The following is an 18469-nucleotide window of genomic DNA, read 5'->3' as shown; positions in this document are numbered from 1 at the left end:
TATTCATATATTATGGTAATTCTTGGAGTTCTCGGTGCCATTCTTACGACTATGGCTTACGTCAGGATTTATTTCGCTGTAAGACAACACAAGAATCACATTCAAGTCCTGCAAGTACAACAAGAGGCGCAAGCTGACCAAGTAGCAATTTTTGCTAGACTCGTTAAATCTGCAGTCGGTATCTTCTACGTATACTTCGTGTTTTTGGTTTGTTATTTGCCTTTCTTGATCTGTTTGGTCGTCACGAAAATGAACGGCCCAAATATCATTTTAAAGGGATGTTCTATTTTCTCACTAACTCTTGTATTCCTTAATTCATCTTTGAACCCTGTAATTTACTGCTGGAAGATGAGACACATTCGACACGCTGTCATGGACATACTGAGGAACATGTCTCGGCAAAGAAGTCGTGCTTCACACGAAACCCTTACATTGTCCGGCCATACTATGCCATGATTCAGTGTCGTCGTTGCTGTCAAGCGTTTTCTGTATATAACAACGACTGCTGATAACCTGAACTCGGGCTGCAGCTGGACAAAATAAAAGTCATTTAAACCGAGTAGTGCAAAAACGTTATGATATAAAAGGATTTATATGACTTATCAAGTGAGTTTCATGCTAGTTGAAAACTAAAAATGCAAAGGATGTCTGCAGGATCGTTTGTCTTAGAGATAATCGCCTAGGACACAATTTTCATATTAGTAAAAAAGAACCAAAACGGACAGTCGATTTGTTAACAAGTCTGAATGAATTTATGTTGCTCTGTAGATATTTCCATTTTCTCTCTTGCGCCTGTAGCTTTAGGTTGCCCATTGTGTCTTGTCCACCTTATGGCAATTCTTACGAGCCTTGTGAATGGTTAATGAAACCTCTACCACGTGTTCTATAACCAATGAGAATTTTCCCACGTGACTTTTGACTTTTATTTCAGTCCGGATTCGTTTACAACGAAACAGAGGGTTGCGTTGACAAAGAGACGGCCTTATACGCCTATTGATGTGAGAAATAGGTGATGATGATGACGACAACAACAACGGCGACGAATACGACGACAACTGAAATCATATATGTCTGGCAGCGCTAGCATTATCAAGCGTTCCAAGACTTCTCGCTCGCATAACCACCGGCACTTCTTTCGGTGTTTCCAGTCGCACTCGCCACACTGCACATGAAACTTCTAACAGCTTGCAGCTGCAGCCTCCATACGCACATTCATTGACATTTTAAAAAAGACTTCTTTCTTTCGTCGTATTGTTTGCCAGTATTAGAGTACATCCGTGCAATATTTATGTGTACGCGCTAACTTTTGATTTATCAAGCATGCAGCTAAGGATCTTTATTCAGTAGTAGTTTTATCGGTATCTTACCTTACTTTATCTTACTGGTATTTTAACCTATGTTATCTTAGCAGTATCTCATTTGAAATTTTCAAATTTGAAAGAGCTTTTCAGGTTGTGTTTGCAAATACTGACATGACTGACGCTGGAGGAGTGACGACTGTGTTATTTTAATTATGACCCATTTAAGACTCGCATTCTTTCTTACAACTTCCGCCCGTGCTGTTTGCAAAACTGTTCAAATATACCATTCAATTCTTCACTCAAAAGAAGTCTTAGTTGATATATAAAAAAGTTCTTATCCCCAATATTTGCAATTATATATGATTAACTAGTGACTGGACCTGTTGTCCTGACAAAGAGTGCTCGTCATCTTAACTTGCTTAGACCAATTATTAAGACGAACCAATCTTAATGAATTCCTTGTATATTTGTTTTGTTTAATGTCAATTGCAAGAATAAAAATAAATATTTAAATTTCCAGGGCAGGCAATAACTTGTATTCGATTTACTCCCAAAGTACTTTATTTAATCATATATGGTTGTGACTCTATCGTTACCGATCGTCCCTTTTGCTGGCAAAACTATATATACCAGCAACACTTGACTCGATGAATCGCCTTTAGAAAAACTAGACAGAGATGTCGAGCGTTTTTGGAATGGGTCGGTCCACAAATCCTACAAATACTAGTCCTCACGAGATCACAAATAAGCCATAATTATATGAGTTCAAACTACGAAAAAACTGACAGAACTATATATGGGTACTGACTTAACAACAAACTATGATGCCGTGAGAGGAACACCTTAAGCAGATGTTGAAAAATTTAAGAAACAAACGTCATAAATGTCGTATTTTCTACATCATTTACACCTGCGTCAATGGTGTGGCATTAACACAGGGTTGATATTGATCATGACGATGAAATCATACACAGCGCTAGCATTATCAACCGTTCCAATTCTTGTCGATCGCAAAACCACCAACATTTCTTTCGGTGTCTTTTCAGTCGCACTCGTCACACTGCACATGACCTTCCATACGCACACTCATCGACATTTAAAACACTTCTTCCTTTTGTCCGATTGTTTGCCAGTGTTAAAAGACAACCATGCAATATTTATGAGCACGTGCTAACTTATTATTGATCAAGCATACAGCTAAGGACCGTTATTCAGTAGTGTTTTTATCGGTATCTCACCTTACTTTATCTTACTCGTATCTTAACCTGTTATCTTAGCGGTAATCTTGGCGGTATCTCCAATGTTGAAATTTGAAACAGCTTTCCACGTTGCGTTTACAAATACTGACATGACTGACAATGGAGCAGTGACGTCTGTGTTTTTCTTATGTTAATCATGACACATTCGCGGAAGACTTGCGTTCTTTCTTACAACCTCCGCCCGTGCTGTTTGCAAAACTGTTCAAATATAACATTCACTTTTTCACTCAAAAGAAGTCTTAGTTCTTATATAAAAAAAGTCCTTATCCTCGATATTTGTTGTTATATATTATTCATTAGTAATTGGAACTGGTGTCGTGACAAAGCGTGCTCGTCATTTTGACTTGCTCAGACCAATAAAATTAAGACGAACGAATCATAACGAATTCCTCGCTATTTATATTTTTGTCTGATGTCAATTACAAGAATAACAATGAATATTTAAAATTTTCAAAGCAGGTAATAACTTGAATTCGATTAACTCCCAAAGTACTTTATTTAATCATATGTGGTTGTGACTCCATCATTATCAAGCGTTCTTTTTGCTGGCAAGACTACCAGCAACGCTTGACGCAAGGGATTCCCTTTAGCGTTTTCACGATCAGCCGCGCTCGTCGCAAGGTACACGATACTTCCACCAGTTTGGCAAGTGTACCATCCATCACCACGCTAACCGACCTGTTAAAGACATTTTTCTTCCGTTTTGTTTCTATGCAATTTTTATATAAATGCAGCAACTTATGTTTTTACCAAGCATCTGTCTAAGGATCTTCATTGAGATGCATTCTCACTTTACCGTCTGAAATCATGTGAAATTCAAGACCGCTTTTAATGTCTTTATAAACGTACGGCCTGTTTAATAAACCTGACACTTATATCAAAGACATTTACGTCTTAGTTTTATTCTAATAAGCAATAACAAAATTCATGGCACGCGTATAAATTTTCCTGTGTACAAAGTCGTCTGAAAGGGTGAGTTCTCAGAGAATACTTCCCTCGTTTGCCGATCAAGGATTGTCACTTGAGTAAGTGGTTAAAGAACTCATTTTGACCTAAGTGGTCGAAATGGCGAGGGAACAGGTCCCTTGTGCCGAGGAAGAAAACTGTAACGTTCGTGGATCAGTTGATACGTCAAACGCTCTGTGGTTTAAAGAATCTTGAGTCGATATCATGAAGAAATCATTCTGTGAATTGCTGCTGCAGTACTATCCAAAGCCCTCCGAAGCTGAGGATTTCTATTCGACTTTCATCGCTAATTGTGTCTTCAACAGTTTTCTGTCCTATACCGCCATCATGTTGAACATTGTAACAATCCACGCGATACGAAAAACATCATCGCTGCCAAAGACTTTAAAAACATTGCTCCTGAGTCTTGCTGTCTCTGATGTTGGTGTTGGTTTAATAGCGCAACCATTTTACTCCTCACTTCTGGTCAAGTGGTTACAACAAAACAATCCCGGCTGTAACACGGCTACGGCTTTTTACTTCATTGCACATTTATTTTTCAATTCTTCGTTCTGTAATGTTGTGGCTGTAAGTGTAGACAGGTTCTTGGCTATTCATCTTCATCTCAGATACCAGGAACTTGTGACTCACAAGCGCGTTGTTGCTGTGGTGATCTTAATATGGGTTTTAAGTGTATTTGTTTCTTTTTTAGTGTTCTGGGTTCCACTCGATATTTACGCACTTCTTATATCAGTTATTGGGGTTCTTGGTCTTATTGTTACAGCCATGGTCTACATTAGGATTTATTTAGCTGTAAGACGACACAAGAATCAGATTCAGGTCCTGCAAGTACAACAAGTAGCGCAGAGCGGAGAAATCGCAAACTTTTCTAGCAATATTAAATCTTCGGTCGGTATCTTCTATGTATATCTCGTGTTTTTGGTTTGTTATTTGCCTTATTTGATCTCCTTGGTCGCCCCTCAAATGAACAGCCCGAGTGTCGTTTTGAAGCGATTTTCTCTTTTTTCAGTAACTCTTGTATGTCTTAATTCGTCTTTGAATCCAGTAATTTACTGCTTGAAGATGGGACACATTCGACACGCTGTCATCAACATACTGCGGAACATGTCTTGGTACAGAAATCGCACATCACGCGAAAGACTTGAAATGACCGGCCATGCTTTGCCATGATTCGGTATTGCCGTTGCTGTCAAACGCTTGTTGTATATCACAACGACTGTGGACAGTTTTAACTCACGCTGCAGGAGCAGAGAGGAGGTTGTATTTAAACTAAGTAATGCAGTACTTCAAGATACAGAATAAATTACCGTAAATCCTCTATTAAGCGCCCCCTCTCTAATAAGCCCCCCTTTTTCCGAGGAAGAAAGTTATTAAGCCCCTGTCCCCTCCCCTCCGTCCTTATTCCACACAATCAAGTGAATAAATGATAGACTGTATTTGTGATGTAATCACGACTGTAACACTTCATGTGGACTGATCTGGTATGGTTTATTCACGTGCTGAAAGTTCGAATTTGTCTTCGGTCTTTCGCTGCATGACCTCCAACTTCACGAGCTTGAACTTTTCCACTCAAATCTCCATATTAGCTATATAGACAGTTATTGCCCTGGTCCAAAACAGGAAGTAAGTAAGCGTAACCCTAGTCTGTATCTTAATTCTTTTTGATACCGGTAATGCGCTTCGCTAGGAATTAAATAAGCCCCCCACCCACCCCCGTCTCAAATAAGCCCCTGGGGGGCTTAATAGAGGATTTGCCGTATACTAACACGTATGAGCTCAGTTTATATAGTCGTATGATAAAAAAACAAAGGATGCTTGCAGGTTCGTTTCCCTCCGAGGTACATTGCCTAAAATACAATTTTCCTATCCGTGAGCAATTCAAAAACCAAAATGGACAGTGGATTTGTTAACTTGTTTGAATGCATTCAGGTTGTCCTGTTGATATTTCCTCTCTCTGTCCATTGTTTTCTTGTCCATCTAATGGCAATTCTTAAGAGCCTTGTGATTGGTTAATAAACTTCTCATCACGTGCTCTAACCATTGAGAATTTTCCACCTGACTTTATACTTTTGCTTCAGTCCGGATTCGTTCATAACATTTTTCCTGACGAAATTGTTTAGTGCTTGAAATACCATTAGAACATAACGCTTCTAAGTTTCGAAAACAAACAAAAGAAGTAGAGTAACTTTGTGCGTCAGCAGGTTTCAGGTTGACAACCAATAGACCTTTTTAGCTTGGGCGGTTTGTTAACCCATTTGACCACGTAATGATACTCTTGAGAATTTTTGCTTTCAGATTTTTAAATTGTCACATGTAGATGAATGAATATGTCTTAGATGGATAAAAGAACAAATCTCTAGGGAATATCACGTGGTCCGTAATGGGAAAACAAACCTCCCGAGCTGAAAAGGTCGATTAACATTTTTTTTATCTCAAGCAGTTTAAGGCCTGGGTCAGGAATGATGGTTGGGCGGCTATATCTCTTGTTATATTTGTTTTACCTTGCTGAACTTTTCCCTGATTATAAAAGCCGGCGTTCTGCCTTGCCTTGACATATTGTTTTGATCACATGAAGTGTCAGGTGATCATTTTCTTAAAATTTGGTAAATCAGCGAATTGGTGGCGAATTTGCATTCTACTGATCAATAAATGAGCGTTTTCGATGTAAAGTTAATTTTTTCTACCTTGCTACGATTGTAATGATCTCCCTTGATTTCGTTTTTAGAAGATATAAATGATCAAAAGTCGAATTTTGTCGAAGAAAAAACGACCTTTGACCCTATCAAATTTTTCTGGGAACAGAGGGACGGTCATTCCAAACGTGAGAGAATAGAAATAATTGACCTTCATCTAAAACGCGTTTTCGTTGCGGGATGATTACTAAAAACCGCCACCAATTCCTCAAATAATGGCTATTTTCCGCTAAACGTCACGTGACATGTCACGTGACCTGTCAGAAGCACCAACTCTGCTTTCAAATGTTCAGGACGTTAAAACCTAACTGTGTGCTAAATTTGCATTTGCATTGCCATTTATGCCTTCAGAAATGTAACTAACACATTATTTTTACCAGTAAAAGCCCTTGACCGTGGCCTATGATCGCAGACGATCGCAGACGATCGCGGATCGCAAATCGCAGATCGCAGACGATCGCAAAGAGAGTTGTTTCCATATAATCGCAGACGATCGCAAGCGATCGCAGAGCCGACTGTTGCATACATTTCGGACAGCGGAACTGTCAAAATTACACGCGTGTTGTGCTGGCGGGAAATCGCAGCAAACAATATGGCGGACGTCGAGGAGGAAATTTTGCTGCAAACAAATTTATTTCTTCTTTTAGTCAACCTATTTTGAAATTCTCTTGGCACTGCATCTCGCCCCGATCCAGAAGGTAGCGTTTTCAATCGCTTCAGATAACGACTATACGCAGTTCTTATGTTGCGGAATTTGACCTCCGCCTCAGCCGCCGATAAATTAAATTTCTTCCCGATTTTTTCCCAGCAGTTAGCCTTTTCGTTTTTGTCTTTGAAATCGTTACTGTTACGGTGGTAAACCCAATGATATCGCGCAACTTCCTCCATAAATTTCTCGTTACTAACGTTACCTTTTTCAACGCCAGCCATGTTTACAACAAATAAGCGGTTGCTTTGTTGCAAAGAAGCGTTGAATCATGGATCAGAATTCAAAATATTATGGGATACGTTTCGATCGCAGATCGCAGAACTTTGGTTTCCATATGATCGCACGATCGCAATTGATCGCAGACGATCGCAGACGATCGCAGAAGTGTGTTTCCATATGATCGCAGACGATCGCAGAACTTTTTGCGATCTGCGATCCGCGATCCGCGATCGTCTGCGATCATATGGAAACCAGCCTTAAGACCTTAAAATACTTAAAATACATTTTCTTTTACATACAGGTTCTCAATATTTCATTTTACATGATTTGCTCTAGATTGTGACCCTTTTTTGCACAGTATTTTAAAAACGGATCTTCAATCAATTATCCCAACCCAAGTAAATGATCTTTATTCGTTAATGGGCTTCGTTAAACGATCATCAGAAACGCAAATTTATGTCGATTCATGTCTTGCTTTTCTCACCTATTACCTTATCAAACCTTTTATTCTATTTTTGTGTAAGTTCGTTCTTTCCCAACCTCCTTATGTTTTTGAAAAGATTCGAGCGCCTTCCGGTATATTCCAACATAGAGCACTTGTTTTATTATTTTTATGGCAAGCACCCGGCGGAAAAAGCGACTCCACAATATAGAAGGGTGCCTTCGCCACTGATCATCACGTGGTACAAGTACGTAATCCATGCTCTCCCCAGTCTATCAGAGCACTTTCTTGCGTTAGACGAGCTTTGTGATTGGTTAATAAAATTCGTGCAACGTGAACTGACCAATCAGAGCAAAGTGTTAATTAAAGTCTTGATCACTGACGGGCAGATGGTCTTAACACAAGATTTGTTCCAATCTCTTTCAATTTTATGCTATTCATTTCAGTGTTTTTTTCAAAAGACCAAAATAATTTCGTCCTTTTAACAAATAGTACGAATATTTTCTTGGCAAACACCCAGTATTCACTTGAACAGTGCATTATTGCTGGCGCTCTCGATGTTTTCAGTCTCACTCGCAACAAGGCGGTAATATTATATTCTCACCGACAACTCTTTCATGACGCCGGAAATGTCCAAATTCATGACAGACGAGACAGTCTTTAAGTGTTCCACAAATACGCGGCTTCTTAACAATAAACTTACGCCTGTGACGTTTAATTCTTTATTTTGAAATTTTAAAAGAAAGTTCAAAACCAGCGTTTAAATTTGAAGGTAGGAACTAATTTTCTATGCTGACAACTGACCTCAACAGTGTGGAAGAAAAAGTTCGAGAATTCGTTACGTTCCTTTTTTTTTTTTGCTTTAGTAAACAAAAAAACTCATTCAAGCCAAAGTAGTCCAGCTGGTGCGTAGAAGGCTTGTAAAATAAACTTAATTGGTTAATTTCTCAATAACCATTATTAACATACAAAACGAATTTCAAAAAAAACTTCAGCAGTTCTCACTGAAGTCTTGATCGGCAAGTCTTTAGTGTTTTCGTCTTTTTTCGTCACAAAGAACACGACTTCATAGCAACAAATACGCGGTAGAAAGAGCTGACTCCTGGAAACTATTTCAGGCAAGCGACTAATACGCTTATCGTCGCCCTGAGAAAGGAAACTGTGTTAAAGAAACTGCAATTGATACGATGAAGAAATCATCTTGTGATGCGGATGCGCGACACTTTTTCTCAATCCCCGAAGTGGAAGTTCCCTATTCGATTGTCATCGCTTATTGTGTCTTCAACGGTTTTCTGTCCTATACCACCATTATGTTGAACATTGTAACAATCCACGCCATAACAAAAACGTCTCCGCTGCCAAGGACTCTGAAAACATTGCTCCTGAGTCTTGCTGTTTCTGATGTTGGTGTTGGTTTACTGATTCAACCATTTGCCATCTCACTTCTGGTCAAGGGGTTGCAACAAAACGATCCTGCCTGTAGTACGTACAAGGTTTTTGAGATCTTGCTGGTCTTATTTGCTAAAGCTTCGTTCTACGGTGTCATTGCCATAAGTGTGGACAGGTTCTTAACTATTCACCTTCATCTCAGATATCAGGAACGTGTGACACACAAGCGTGTTGTTGCTGTGGTGATCGTAATATGGGTGTTAAGTGCATTTGTTTCTTCAATGGTGTTGTGGGTTCCGGCTGATATTCGCGCCTTACTTCTATCCATTGGTTCTATCACGGGTCTTCTTCTGGCAACACTGGTTTACATTAGGATTTATTCAGCCGTGCGACACCACAAGAATCAGATTCAGGCCCTGCTGGAACAGCATGCACCACAGACTGGCGAAATTGCAAATTTCGCTAGCCTCATTAGATCTGCAGTCGGAACGTTTTACGTATATCTTGTCTTTCTGGTTTGTTATTTGCCAATCTTTATCAGTATGGCTGCACTAAGAACCTACGGCTGGAGTGCCGCTTTGAATAGATTATTGCTTTTCTCGTGTAATCTCGTGTTTCTTAATTCATCTTTGAACCCTGTAATTTACTGCTGGAAGATGAGACACATTCGACATGCTGTCATCAACATACTGAGGAACATATCTTGGTAAAGAAATCGTGCATTGCACTGATCGTAGAGCCGGCCATACGCTACGCCTTGATTCTGTTTTCATGGACATACTTCTGTACAGAACAAGTACAGCGATAGCAGCGGGAAGGAGAACATATACCATTTACCATAATGAATGACCAGTCTATCAGCATGTGGTAAATGAAAATGATAAATCAATCTCTGCTACACTAATTGGTGTTCAAGATAATTGCTATCTTAGCTGACCAAAGTGTGTCCCTGCTTTATAGTAGCACAAGTGTTTCTTTATGGTAATAATGATAATGACAATTTTCCTATTGCGCAAATTTCATAAAAATGTTCAAATGCACATAACCATTAGATAAAAATATAAAAGATATATATCCAGATACACATCTCTGATACAGAGTTATGATTATATGCTAAATAAAAAAAGTGCAAAATTTTAACTAGGTATTAAAAATACTACAGTCGAACCACATTCTACGGACCGTGACCTGCTTAATGTGGACACCCCAACATAACGGACAGTTTTCAAATTTTTTTACAATAATTGTCCAATTTTTCGCGCGCTGATTGGCTCATTTTTATCGTCAATAAGAATACAGACGGATAAAATTTTAATTTATGCAAAGCTTTTAAGTTCAACTTTCAGCTGTCAAACTGTCAACGAGATTTTATGGACTTTTTAAGTAGCCAATCAAAAAGCGAGAAAGCTATTGACAATGTTCGCGTCATTTTCAATAAAATTCACTTATCTTTGTTTACGGCAAGTTTACGGCGTCTTTTCCCCTTCACTTTATTGACCATTTTGGGGTCTTGTTGTTGTGAAAAACAAACTGACGTCAGTTTTTCATGCGTCTGTCCTCTTATTGATGATAAATTTCGTCATAACATTGTCAAAGTTTACTGCGAAACCCACAGCCACTTTGACAATGTTATGACGCAATTTATCATCAATAAAAGGACAGACGCATAAAAAACTGACGTCAGTTTGTTAACTCTGAAAAACGTTAACCCGCTTAATACGGACACCGGTTAATATGGACAACGGACACTTTTCTGTGTCCAGATTAACAAACTCTCATATATCGCCGGTCAACCCCGCATTACAGGCACTGGTTATCTGCGCACTCTCTATTTTCATTGTCACAATTATGTGCTAATTGTGTAATTTAAAAATGCTAATTATGTGCTAGACATTGTATCCTGTTCAAAGAATGAAAGATTTCTACGGGTTAATACAATTTTATAACCATTAGAACAGACCATCTGTAAGTTTCGGGAACAAACAAAAGAAGTAGAGAAACTTTGTCTGTAAGAAGGATTCAAGTTTGCCAACAATTAACATTAAAAAAAACATTTTCTTTTGTATACGGGGTTCTCAGTATTTCATTTCGAATGCTTTGCACTAAATATTTGCCCAGATTTTGCAGAACATTTTAATCATTTTTAAAACTTTATTCAAATAAATGATTTTCATTCGTTAGTGGGCTTGGTAAAACGATCATCAAAAATGCAAATTGATGTCGATTCATGTCTTGCTTTTCTCATTTCGGGGCCGCGTTCTTATAGAGACTTTTATTGTAATTTTGTGTAATTTCTTCCCAATCTTCTTGTATTTCTGAAAAGACCCGAGCGTCCTCCGGTATTTTCCAACACAGGACACGATTGCCTTTTTCCACAGCAAGCATTCGGCGGAAAAAGCGACTCCACAGTATGGGTGCCCTCACCTATGACCATCACGTGGTACAAGTACTTAATCCATGCCCTTCGCAATAAGAGCGCTTTCTTTCATCAGACGAGTTCTGTGATTGGTGAATAAAACTCGTGCAACGTGAACTGACCAATGAGAGCAAAGTGTTAATTAAGGTTTTGGTTTGTCAGTCACTGACAAGCAGATGGTCTTATTACAAGTCTTGTTTCAACCTCGGTTTTCAACGTTATGCCATTCATTTCAATTTTTTTTCTTTTTCAGTCAAAAGACCTAAGTAAATTCGTCCTTTGAACAAATAGTGCACATTATTTCCTGCACAGTGCATTAATGCTGTCGCTCTCGATGTTTTCAGTCTCACTCGCAACAAGGCGATAATATTATATCACCGACAACTCATTCATGACGTCTAAAATGTCCAATTTCATGACAGCCTTTTAGGTTTCTGCAAATACGCGGCTTTTTATAACAAACTCACACCAATGACGTTTACTTCTTGGTTTTCTTTTAAGTCTGTTATAAGAAAGTTCAAGAATTCAAATTTCAGAAACTTCGTATTTCAATGTTAGCAAAAACCTTAACAACCTGGAGGAGAAAGTTTTGGAATACTTTACTTTTTGCTTCAGTAAACAAAGGAACTCATTTAAGCCAAAGTACTCCAGCTGGTCCGAAGTAGGCTGGTTAAATAAACTTGGTTAAACTTGTTAGCAGCCATTATTAAGATACAAAAGCAATTTTTAATGACAACTTTGGCAGTTCTCATCGAGTCAGCGCTTAATCTCAAGACCTAATTGTTTTTGTCTAATTCGCTTATCGTCGCCTTGGGAAAGGAAACTCTGTTCGCGAACTTGTTGTATTAAAGAAACGGCAATCAACATGTTGAAGAAATCAACTTGTGATGTGCATGTGAGGCACTTTTTCTCAATCTCCGAATTGGAAGTCCCCTATTCGATTGTCATCGCTTATTGTGTCTTTAACGGTTTTCTGTCCTATACCACCATTATGTTGAACATTGTAACAATCCACGCCATAAAAAAAAACGTCTCCGCTGCCAAGGACTCTGAAAACATTGCTCCTGAGTCTTGCTGTTTCTGATGTTGGTGTTGGTTTACTGATTCAACCATTTGCCATCTCACTTCTGGTTAAGGGGTTACAAGAAAACTACCCTGCCTGTAGCACGTACAAGGTTTTTGAAATTTTGCTGGTCTTGTTTTCTAAAGCTTCGTTCTATGGTGTCATTGCCATAAGTGTGGACAGGTTCTTAACTATTCACCTTCATCTCAGATATCAGGAACTTGTGACTCATAAGCGTGTGGTTGCTGTGGTGATCTCAATATGGGTGTTAAGTGCATTTGTTTCTTCAATGGTGTTGTGGGTTCCACCTGATAATCGCCCCTTAGTTCTATCCATTGGTACTGTTATTGGTCTTCTTCTTACAACACTGATTTACATCAGGATTTATTTAGCTGTGAGACGCCACAAGAATCAGATACAGGCCCTGCAGGCACAGCATGCAGCACAGACTGGCGAAATCGCAAATTTTACTAGTCTTATTAAATCTGCAGTCGGTATATTCTATGTATATCTTGTCTTTCTGGTTTGTTATTTGCCGATCTTTATCAGTATGGCCGCACTAATAATCTACGGCTTGAATACCGCTTTGAATAGATCATTGCTGTTCTCTTGTACTCTTATATTTCTTAATTCATCTTTGAATCCAGTAATTTACTGCTGGAAGATGAGACACGTTCGAAACGCTGTCCTGAACATACTGGGGAACTTGTCTTGGCACAGAAATCGTCCATGACGCTAATCGTAGAGCCGGCCATGCTATGCCATGATTCTGTTTTCATAGACGTACTTCTGTGACTTCTGTATAGAACAAGGACTGCGACAACAGCATGAAGGAGAGCATATACCAACACCATACTGAAGGACAAGTCCACTAACATGTGGTAAAATGATAAAACAATTCTGTTACACTTCTGGGTTAAGGTGGCCGAACACAGTTTTGATACCTGTGTTTCAATCTCCTTTTCTCTAAAACCCTTGATCCTTTGGTCGCCAAAAATGGCTGCACGCAAGTTAACAACACAAACTTCGGATTTTTGATAGCTAGGCTGACGTATTGTGCCGTTGCCATGGCAACATGAATAAATATAAACAGGCCTTTAGAATCGGTTTTGTTTGTTTGCAGAAAATCTAGACGTTAGATTTTCTTTTTCATGTGCATGCAACAAGATTGTAACAATGCTCGCAAGTTAGCACTATTTTAATAATAGTTCAACGAAGGGATCTTTAATTATCACTTGTAGAAGTTTAACTAGAATATCTAGAATCGCCTCTGTCAATTTTCTTTTTTTTTTTCCATATTCTAGTTACTTGTTTTCTAAAGTACTTTCGTGCCAAATTTCGTAAAATTCTAACGAGTGGTTCTCGAGAAATAGGCGTATTTCCAAGAAAGCTACTCCGCATTCAATCAAATTTTTTGCCTTACTACGCATGCGCTGCATTTAACTGGGTTCTTTCGGTAAAAAAGAAAAATCTGAGAATTGCTGGGTTCTTTTTGTCGTTACCTTTTCTAAAGAGTAAAGCCATAAATACACTGTTCAATTATGAAGAAAAAAAAGCACAGATAGCGAGGGCATTGACCAAATAAAATGATCGCTGTATCGACGCCATGGTTGCTTTGTGTAATCCTTGTGTGCGTGCTGAATGGCATTAGCAAGAGCGCGCGCGGAAATTGTGTTCGGCCACCTTAACTAATTAATTTACCTCAGTGTGTCCCTGCTTAGAAGTACAAGAATTTCTTGATAATTATAGAAAACCAAAATATAATAAAGAACCAAAATATAATATGTAAATGACAGTTAGATAAAAATATAGAAGATAAATTCTGAATACAAATGTCTTATACAAAGTTATGATTAATATGTCAAATAAAAAACGTGCGATTTTAACTTAACTCATTATCTTTATCATTGCTGTTTTGTGGACACAGATTTATATGGCCACCATATATTATGAAATGTTATTGTTGATTTATGTTATGATTTATGTTATATAATAGGGGGATCTCCTTAGAAAAGCTTGTATGAGCTTGCTGGGATCTCCTGCTACTCTAAAATGTTATTTATTATATGTCACACTGTTGTAATAGATGAGTGGCAAATAAAAAAGAAAGAAAAGAAAGTTGTCTTAAAATTACTAACAGTTTGGGCACTTTTTATATCGAATGGTAGGGCACTCCAAAACTTCGTTGTTTAGCTATAAAAAAAAAATCAACCGCCTAGTTTTCTCGACGAATTCCTTTTGGAGATTTCGGAATCCCTTAAGAAAAGAATTAAAGAACCAAACTTTTAAGTGAAGAGTGTAGATTTCTTTTTCAATGCTTAGCTATGAGAGGGTGCCTGCAGGTTCGTAATTATCTTTTTTGTGGGAATGATGAAATAATATAAAAAAAAATTATGGCATTCAAAGATTTCAAAGATTTGTTCAACTGCAGGTTTACTTGACATTCCGTATTTCCCCTTCTACGTTCCAAATTTCCCCTTCTACGTTCCAAATTTCCCCTTTGCCAGCTAAGTTCCAGGCTTTCGCGGTCCAAGCCCTCGATTCAACATGGCGGATGCTGGTACTGGCAAAGTTGGATTACGAAAGTTTACGACTGATGTGTCTTTATACGAAAGAGGGAGGCCGGAATACTCAGAGGAATCCGTTGAATTTCTTCTTAATCGTGTCGACGCGGTGGCTTCTGACAACCAAGAGCCGATAAAACTTTTGGAGATTGCAGCTGGAACTGGGAAATTTACACGAGCGATGGTTCGGGTTCTTGCGGCAAAGAAAGCAAACGTAGAAATAATTGCTAGTGATTCTCAGGAGGTGATGTGCGACATGTTTCGACGCGTTGTACCCGGCATTGAAATGCTCCGCTTTCCAGCAGAGAACATTGGTAAGGATTAAGATACACCTCCCATTGACCTCTGCTTTACAATACGTGACTTCTTCTGGCCGAGATGTAGTAATCTTGCACTATGGGGTGCCCCCTGATCACCACCCCCAATCCCCTCGAATGTGGTTCTAATAGGCATTCCTACAAAATTTGCTACAAGCACCCCCTTCCAAAAATCAGGGTGCCCATTGCACCCGGGGGAGAGGGGGAATACTCCCAGAAAATTCCGGTGGGGGTGTGAGGCCTGCTTCTCAAAACCCTTACCCTATTTATGACCAAAATCTGTGATTTTCTTTACCCTATTTATGACCTGACCAAATATTTGATACTGGCCTATTTTTGACCTGACCCTTTCATCAATACCCTGTTTCACATCTGCCTTATAATTAGTAATACCTAGTTGAGACTGATGTTAAAGGTGTTTTGAAGGGCTTTTATTGATAGTCTCATTGATCATGATGGAAAAGTAGCTTCTTCTGAAAAACTTAACCAATTCAAGACTAGAGTGCAAAGACCATACCCTATTAATGACCAAAACGGCTGAAAAACCATACCTATATCCCATAAAAGGGACTAGACTGATAATAATGTAGTTTGCTTCCTCATTTGAGAATGTTTTTTACTGAACATATTGACTTGGAATAAACAACAGAATTGTTTTGGTACTCTGCCAAGCCCTATTGTTTCAATTCTTGAGTTACAATGCCACTTTGATTCCCAATGTTAATGCTAAAAAACAAATAGCACCCTCTACCTAGCCTCTGGGGCTTATCATGTTCCAGAGAGGAGGGGAGGGGGAGGGGGGGGGGGGGTGGGGTAAGATACTTCATAAAATATTTGGTTGGGTTGTTATGACAATTAAGTTTGTATCTTTGATTTTGTAATTTTGTCCGTAGGTACCCCAGTTTTACTTATACCGGTATATGTAATGTAATGTAATGTAATGTATGTAGCTTTGTAAAGTTTTAAGTTTTTCTTTTCTTTTTGGTTTTAAGTGGTATGTAACTGGTATATGTAGTGCGGTATTGTTCTATAGTGCATTGTAATTTTTATGGTACTGTCAGTATTGTAATTCTGTTTTTGTTTTGTTGTTGTTGTTTTTTATTTCAAGATACAAGTAAAGTAAATTCATCTAAAGAAAAACATCAGGCCCAGACTGAACCTCATTGTTCTTAGCCCAAAGTTGGAAGAACCATTCCCCTCCCCTAAATTTGCCAATGATTTGCTTTTTTGAATTTGCTAAATTTTTGCTAAAAGTAAATTAAATTCATCTTAAAAAAAAAAAAAAAAAAAAAAAACAGGCCTGGACTGAACCTCATTGTTTTTAGCCCAAAGTTAGTGCAACCATTCCCCTCCTCTAAATTTGCCGATTTGGTTTTTGAATTTGCTTATTTTTAAAACTCTTGCTTTGATCTTTCAGCGCTTCCAGATGAGAGCGTTCCAGTAGTTATTTGTGCCCAGTCATTTCACTGGTTTGCTAGCGAAAAGTCAGTTGCTGAAGTTTGTCGTGTTCTTAAACCAGGAGGCAAGTATGGTATGATCTGGAACCACAGAGATTGGTCTGTTCCGTGGGTGAGGGCTATACAGGACATAGTCGATCCATTTGTGAGACAGAAGGATATGCCAGCAGATCCTAGAGAACTACAATGGATGGAGAGTATAGATAAGTCTGGCAAATTTACAACTGTGGAAAGGGACACTAACTTTAGAATTTATCTGGAAGGAGACATTGATAAAATAGTGTCTGTTATAATGTGTATAAGTGCTATAACCCAGAGTAGTGAAGAAAAGAGGGCTATGGCTGAATCTAACATCAGAGATATTCTTACAAATCACCCAGATCTGAAAGGAACCCAAGTGTACAAGCTACCATATATCACAGATATTTGTTGGTGTACAAAGAAATAACAAGACTCACAAAGGTAATAAAAAATCAACTCAGTGTTAGTAATTTGAAAGAATTACAAAGGGGGAATACATTTTGATGATTTGACAAAACTATAGAACAGGGATCTGAATCAAATAATTTAATTAGCATAGTACTGCAAGGTTCAGCATCTGCTGTAACTTCGTTGGCCGAGGTTAGTTGGTTGAATGTTGGGGTTTTATTTGTTTAGTAGTCTAGTGGCAAGCACTAACAGTTGATGGCAAATTACCTTGGGTAATAACAAAGTCATGGTCAAAAATGTCTATTGATTCAAGCTAACAGACTGTTTATCCATGATTTGATCTGAATTGTTAGTGTAGTAAATCAATGCATCATGGATTAGTGGCAATCCCAGTGGCTATTAACCCTTTAAATCCCAGGGGTGATCAAAATAAAATTTATCATCACAATACCAATACATTATCAAGCAAACAGGTGATAAGAATAAAGAAAATCATCACTTAATTGACACTGTCCAGATGTACCACCAGTTTCTCATAACTGATATTAAAAGAACTGTATGGCTGTAAGTAAGAAGAAATCACATTTTGAACTTGGGACTGAACTAAAAGATTAAGAAAACTATTTTATAGTAAATGTACTGCAGGCTAGTACATTTCCAAAGTAGCTGTCTCAGTGGTTATAAATTCAGTGTAAGAGATTTCCTGCTTCAGTATATATACTAACAGTAAGTGTGTTGTAGGTTAGTGAATGCAAGGTTGAATGTTGTGTACATGTACATGTACTCCCTGTGCATTTCAAACAGTTACATGAGATTGAGCAATAGTTACTCATGCTTCTTTCTGCTTGAAAATATGCGTAGTTAACAATTTACATGTACTAAAGAAAAATGCAAGCTGGCTCTTTACTTGCGGCAATAGCGATACAATTCTTCACCCAATAATGAAAATGAAAGTAAGGTGTTTGATTGAAAGTTTGAATGTATCATAAAGTTATACAGTGTGGCTAGTAATAATTTAATCACTTATGATGTGGGAGACATTATTACAATAATAAACTAATACTGAATAATCACAGATTATGCTAGGGCCACTTGCAGCCTGCAGTATAAGATGGATTATACGAAGATAAAGGAGACAAATAGGTTGGTAACACATTGTTATATGAGGCGACTGTTCTGAAGTATATTTGTTATTTATGATCATAACAATAAAATTGCACGTTGCATTATCTTTTCCCACAAATC

The 18469-nt window shown here is 38.2% G+C and overlaps 3 protein-coding genes and 2 pseudogenes across 3 annotated transcripts; all 5 read left to right on the top strand.

Annotated features, from left to right (window-relative positions):
• LOC145489900 (adenosine receptor A3-like) overlaps positions 1-3355 on the top strand; it is a 4127-nt pseudogene extending 772 nt beyond the window's left edge.
• A 152-nt stretch (positions 3356-3507) lies between these two features.
• On the top strand, positions 3508-5848 carry LOC145489458 (melanocortin receptor 5-like). The gene has a single exon (XM_081468432.1). It carries the CDS (start codon positions 3731-3733, stop codon positions 4694-4696), a length of 966 nt encoding a protein of 321 aa, XP_081324558.1. The 5' UTR covers positions 3508-3730; the 3' UTR covers positions 4697-5848.
• A 2732-nt stretch (positions 5849-8580) lies between these two features.
• On the top strand, positions 8581-9755 carry LOC145490292 (beta-4C adrenergic receptor-like). The gene has a single exon (XM_081469420.1). It carries the CDS (start codon positions 8777-8779, stop codon positions 9686-9688), a length of 912 nt encoding a protein of 303 aa, XP_081325546.1. The 5' UTR covers positions 8581-8776; the 3' UTR covers positions 9689-9755.
• A 2155-nt stretch (positions 9756-11910) lies between these two features.
• Positions 11911-13771, top strand: LOC145490911 (adenosine receptor A3-like; annotated as a pseudogene).
• A 1153-nt stretch (positions 13772-14924) lies between these two features.
• LOC145490713 (putative methyltransferase Mb3374) lies at positions 14925-18453 on the top strand. Its single transcript, XM_081469803.1, has 2 exons — positions 14925-15335; positions 16756-18453. Exons 1-2 carry the CDS (start codon positions 15005-15007, stop codon positions 17241-17243), a joined length of 819 nt encoding a protein of 272 aa, XP_081325929.1. The 5' UTR covers positions 14925-15004; the 3' UTR covers positions 17244-18453.
• Positions 18454-18469: the final 16 nt, after the last annotated feature.

This window comes from Orbicella franksi, chromosome 6 (assembly GCF_964199315.1).
Source record: "Orbicella franksi chromosome 6, jaOrbFran1.1, whole genome shotgun sequence".
Lineage (NCBI taxonomy): Eukaryota > Metazoa > Cnidaria > Anthozoa > Scleractinia > Merulinidae > Orbicella > Orbicella franksi.
This window is presented reverse-complemented; position numbering and strand designations above follow the sequence as displayed.

Coding starts and splice junctions, on each gene's coding strand:
- LOC145489458 (XM_081468432.1), top strand. CDS start 3,731: ATGAAGAAATCATTCTGTGAATTGCTGCTGCAGTACTATCCAAAGCCC.
- LOC145490292 (XM_081469420.1), top strand. CDS start 8,777: ATGAAGAAATCATCTTGTGATGCGGATGCGCGACACTTTTTCTCAATC.
- LOC145490713 (XM_081469803.1), top strand. CDS start 15,005: ATGGCGGATGCTGGTACTGGCAAAGTTGGATTACGAAAGTTTACGACT. Junction 15,336..16,755: donor CTTTCCAGCAGAGAACATTG/GTAAGGATTAAG, acceptor TTGATCTTTCAG/CGCTTCCAGATGAGAGCGTT.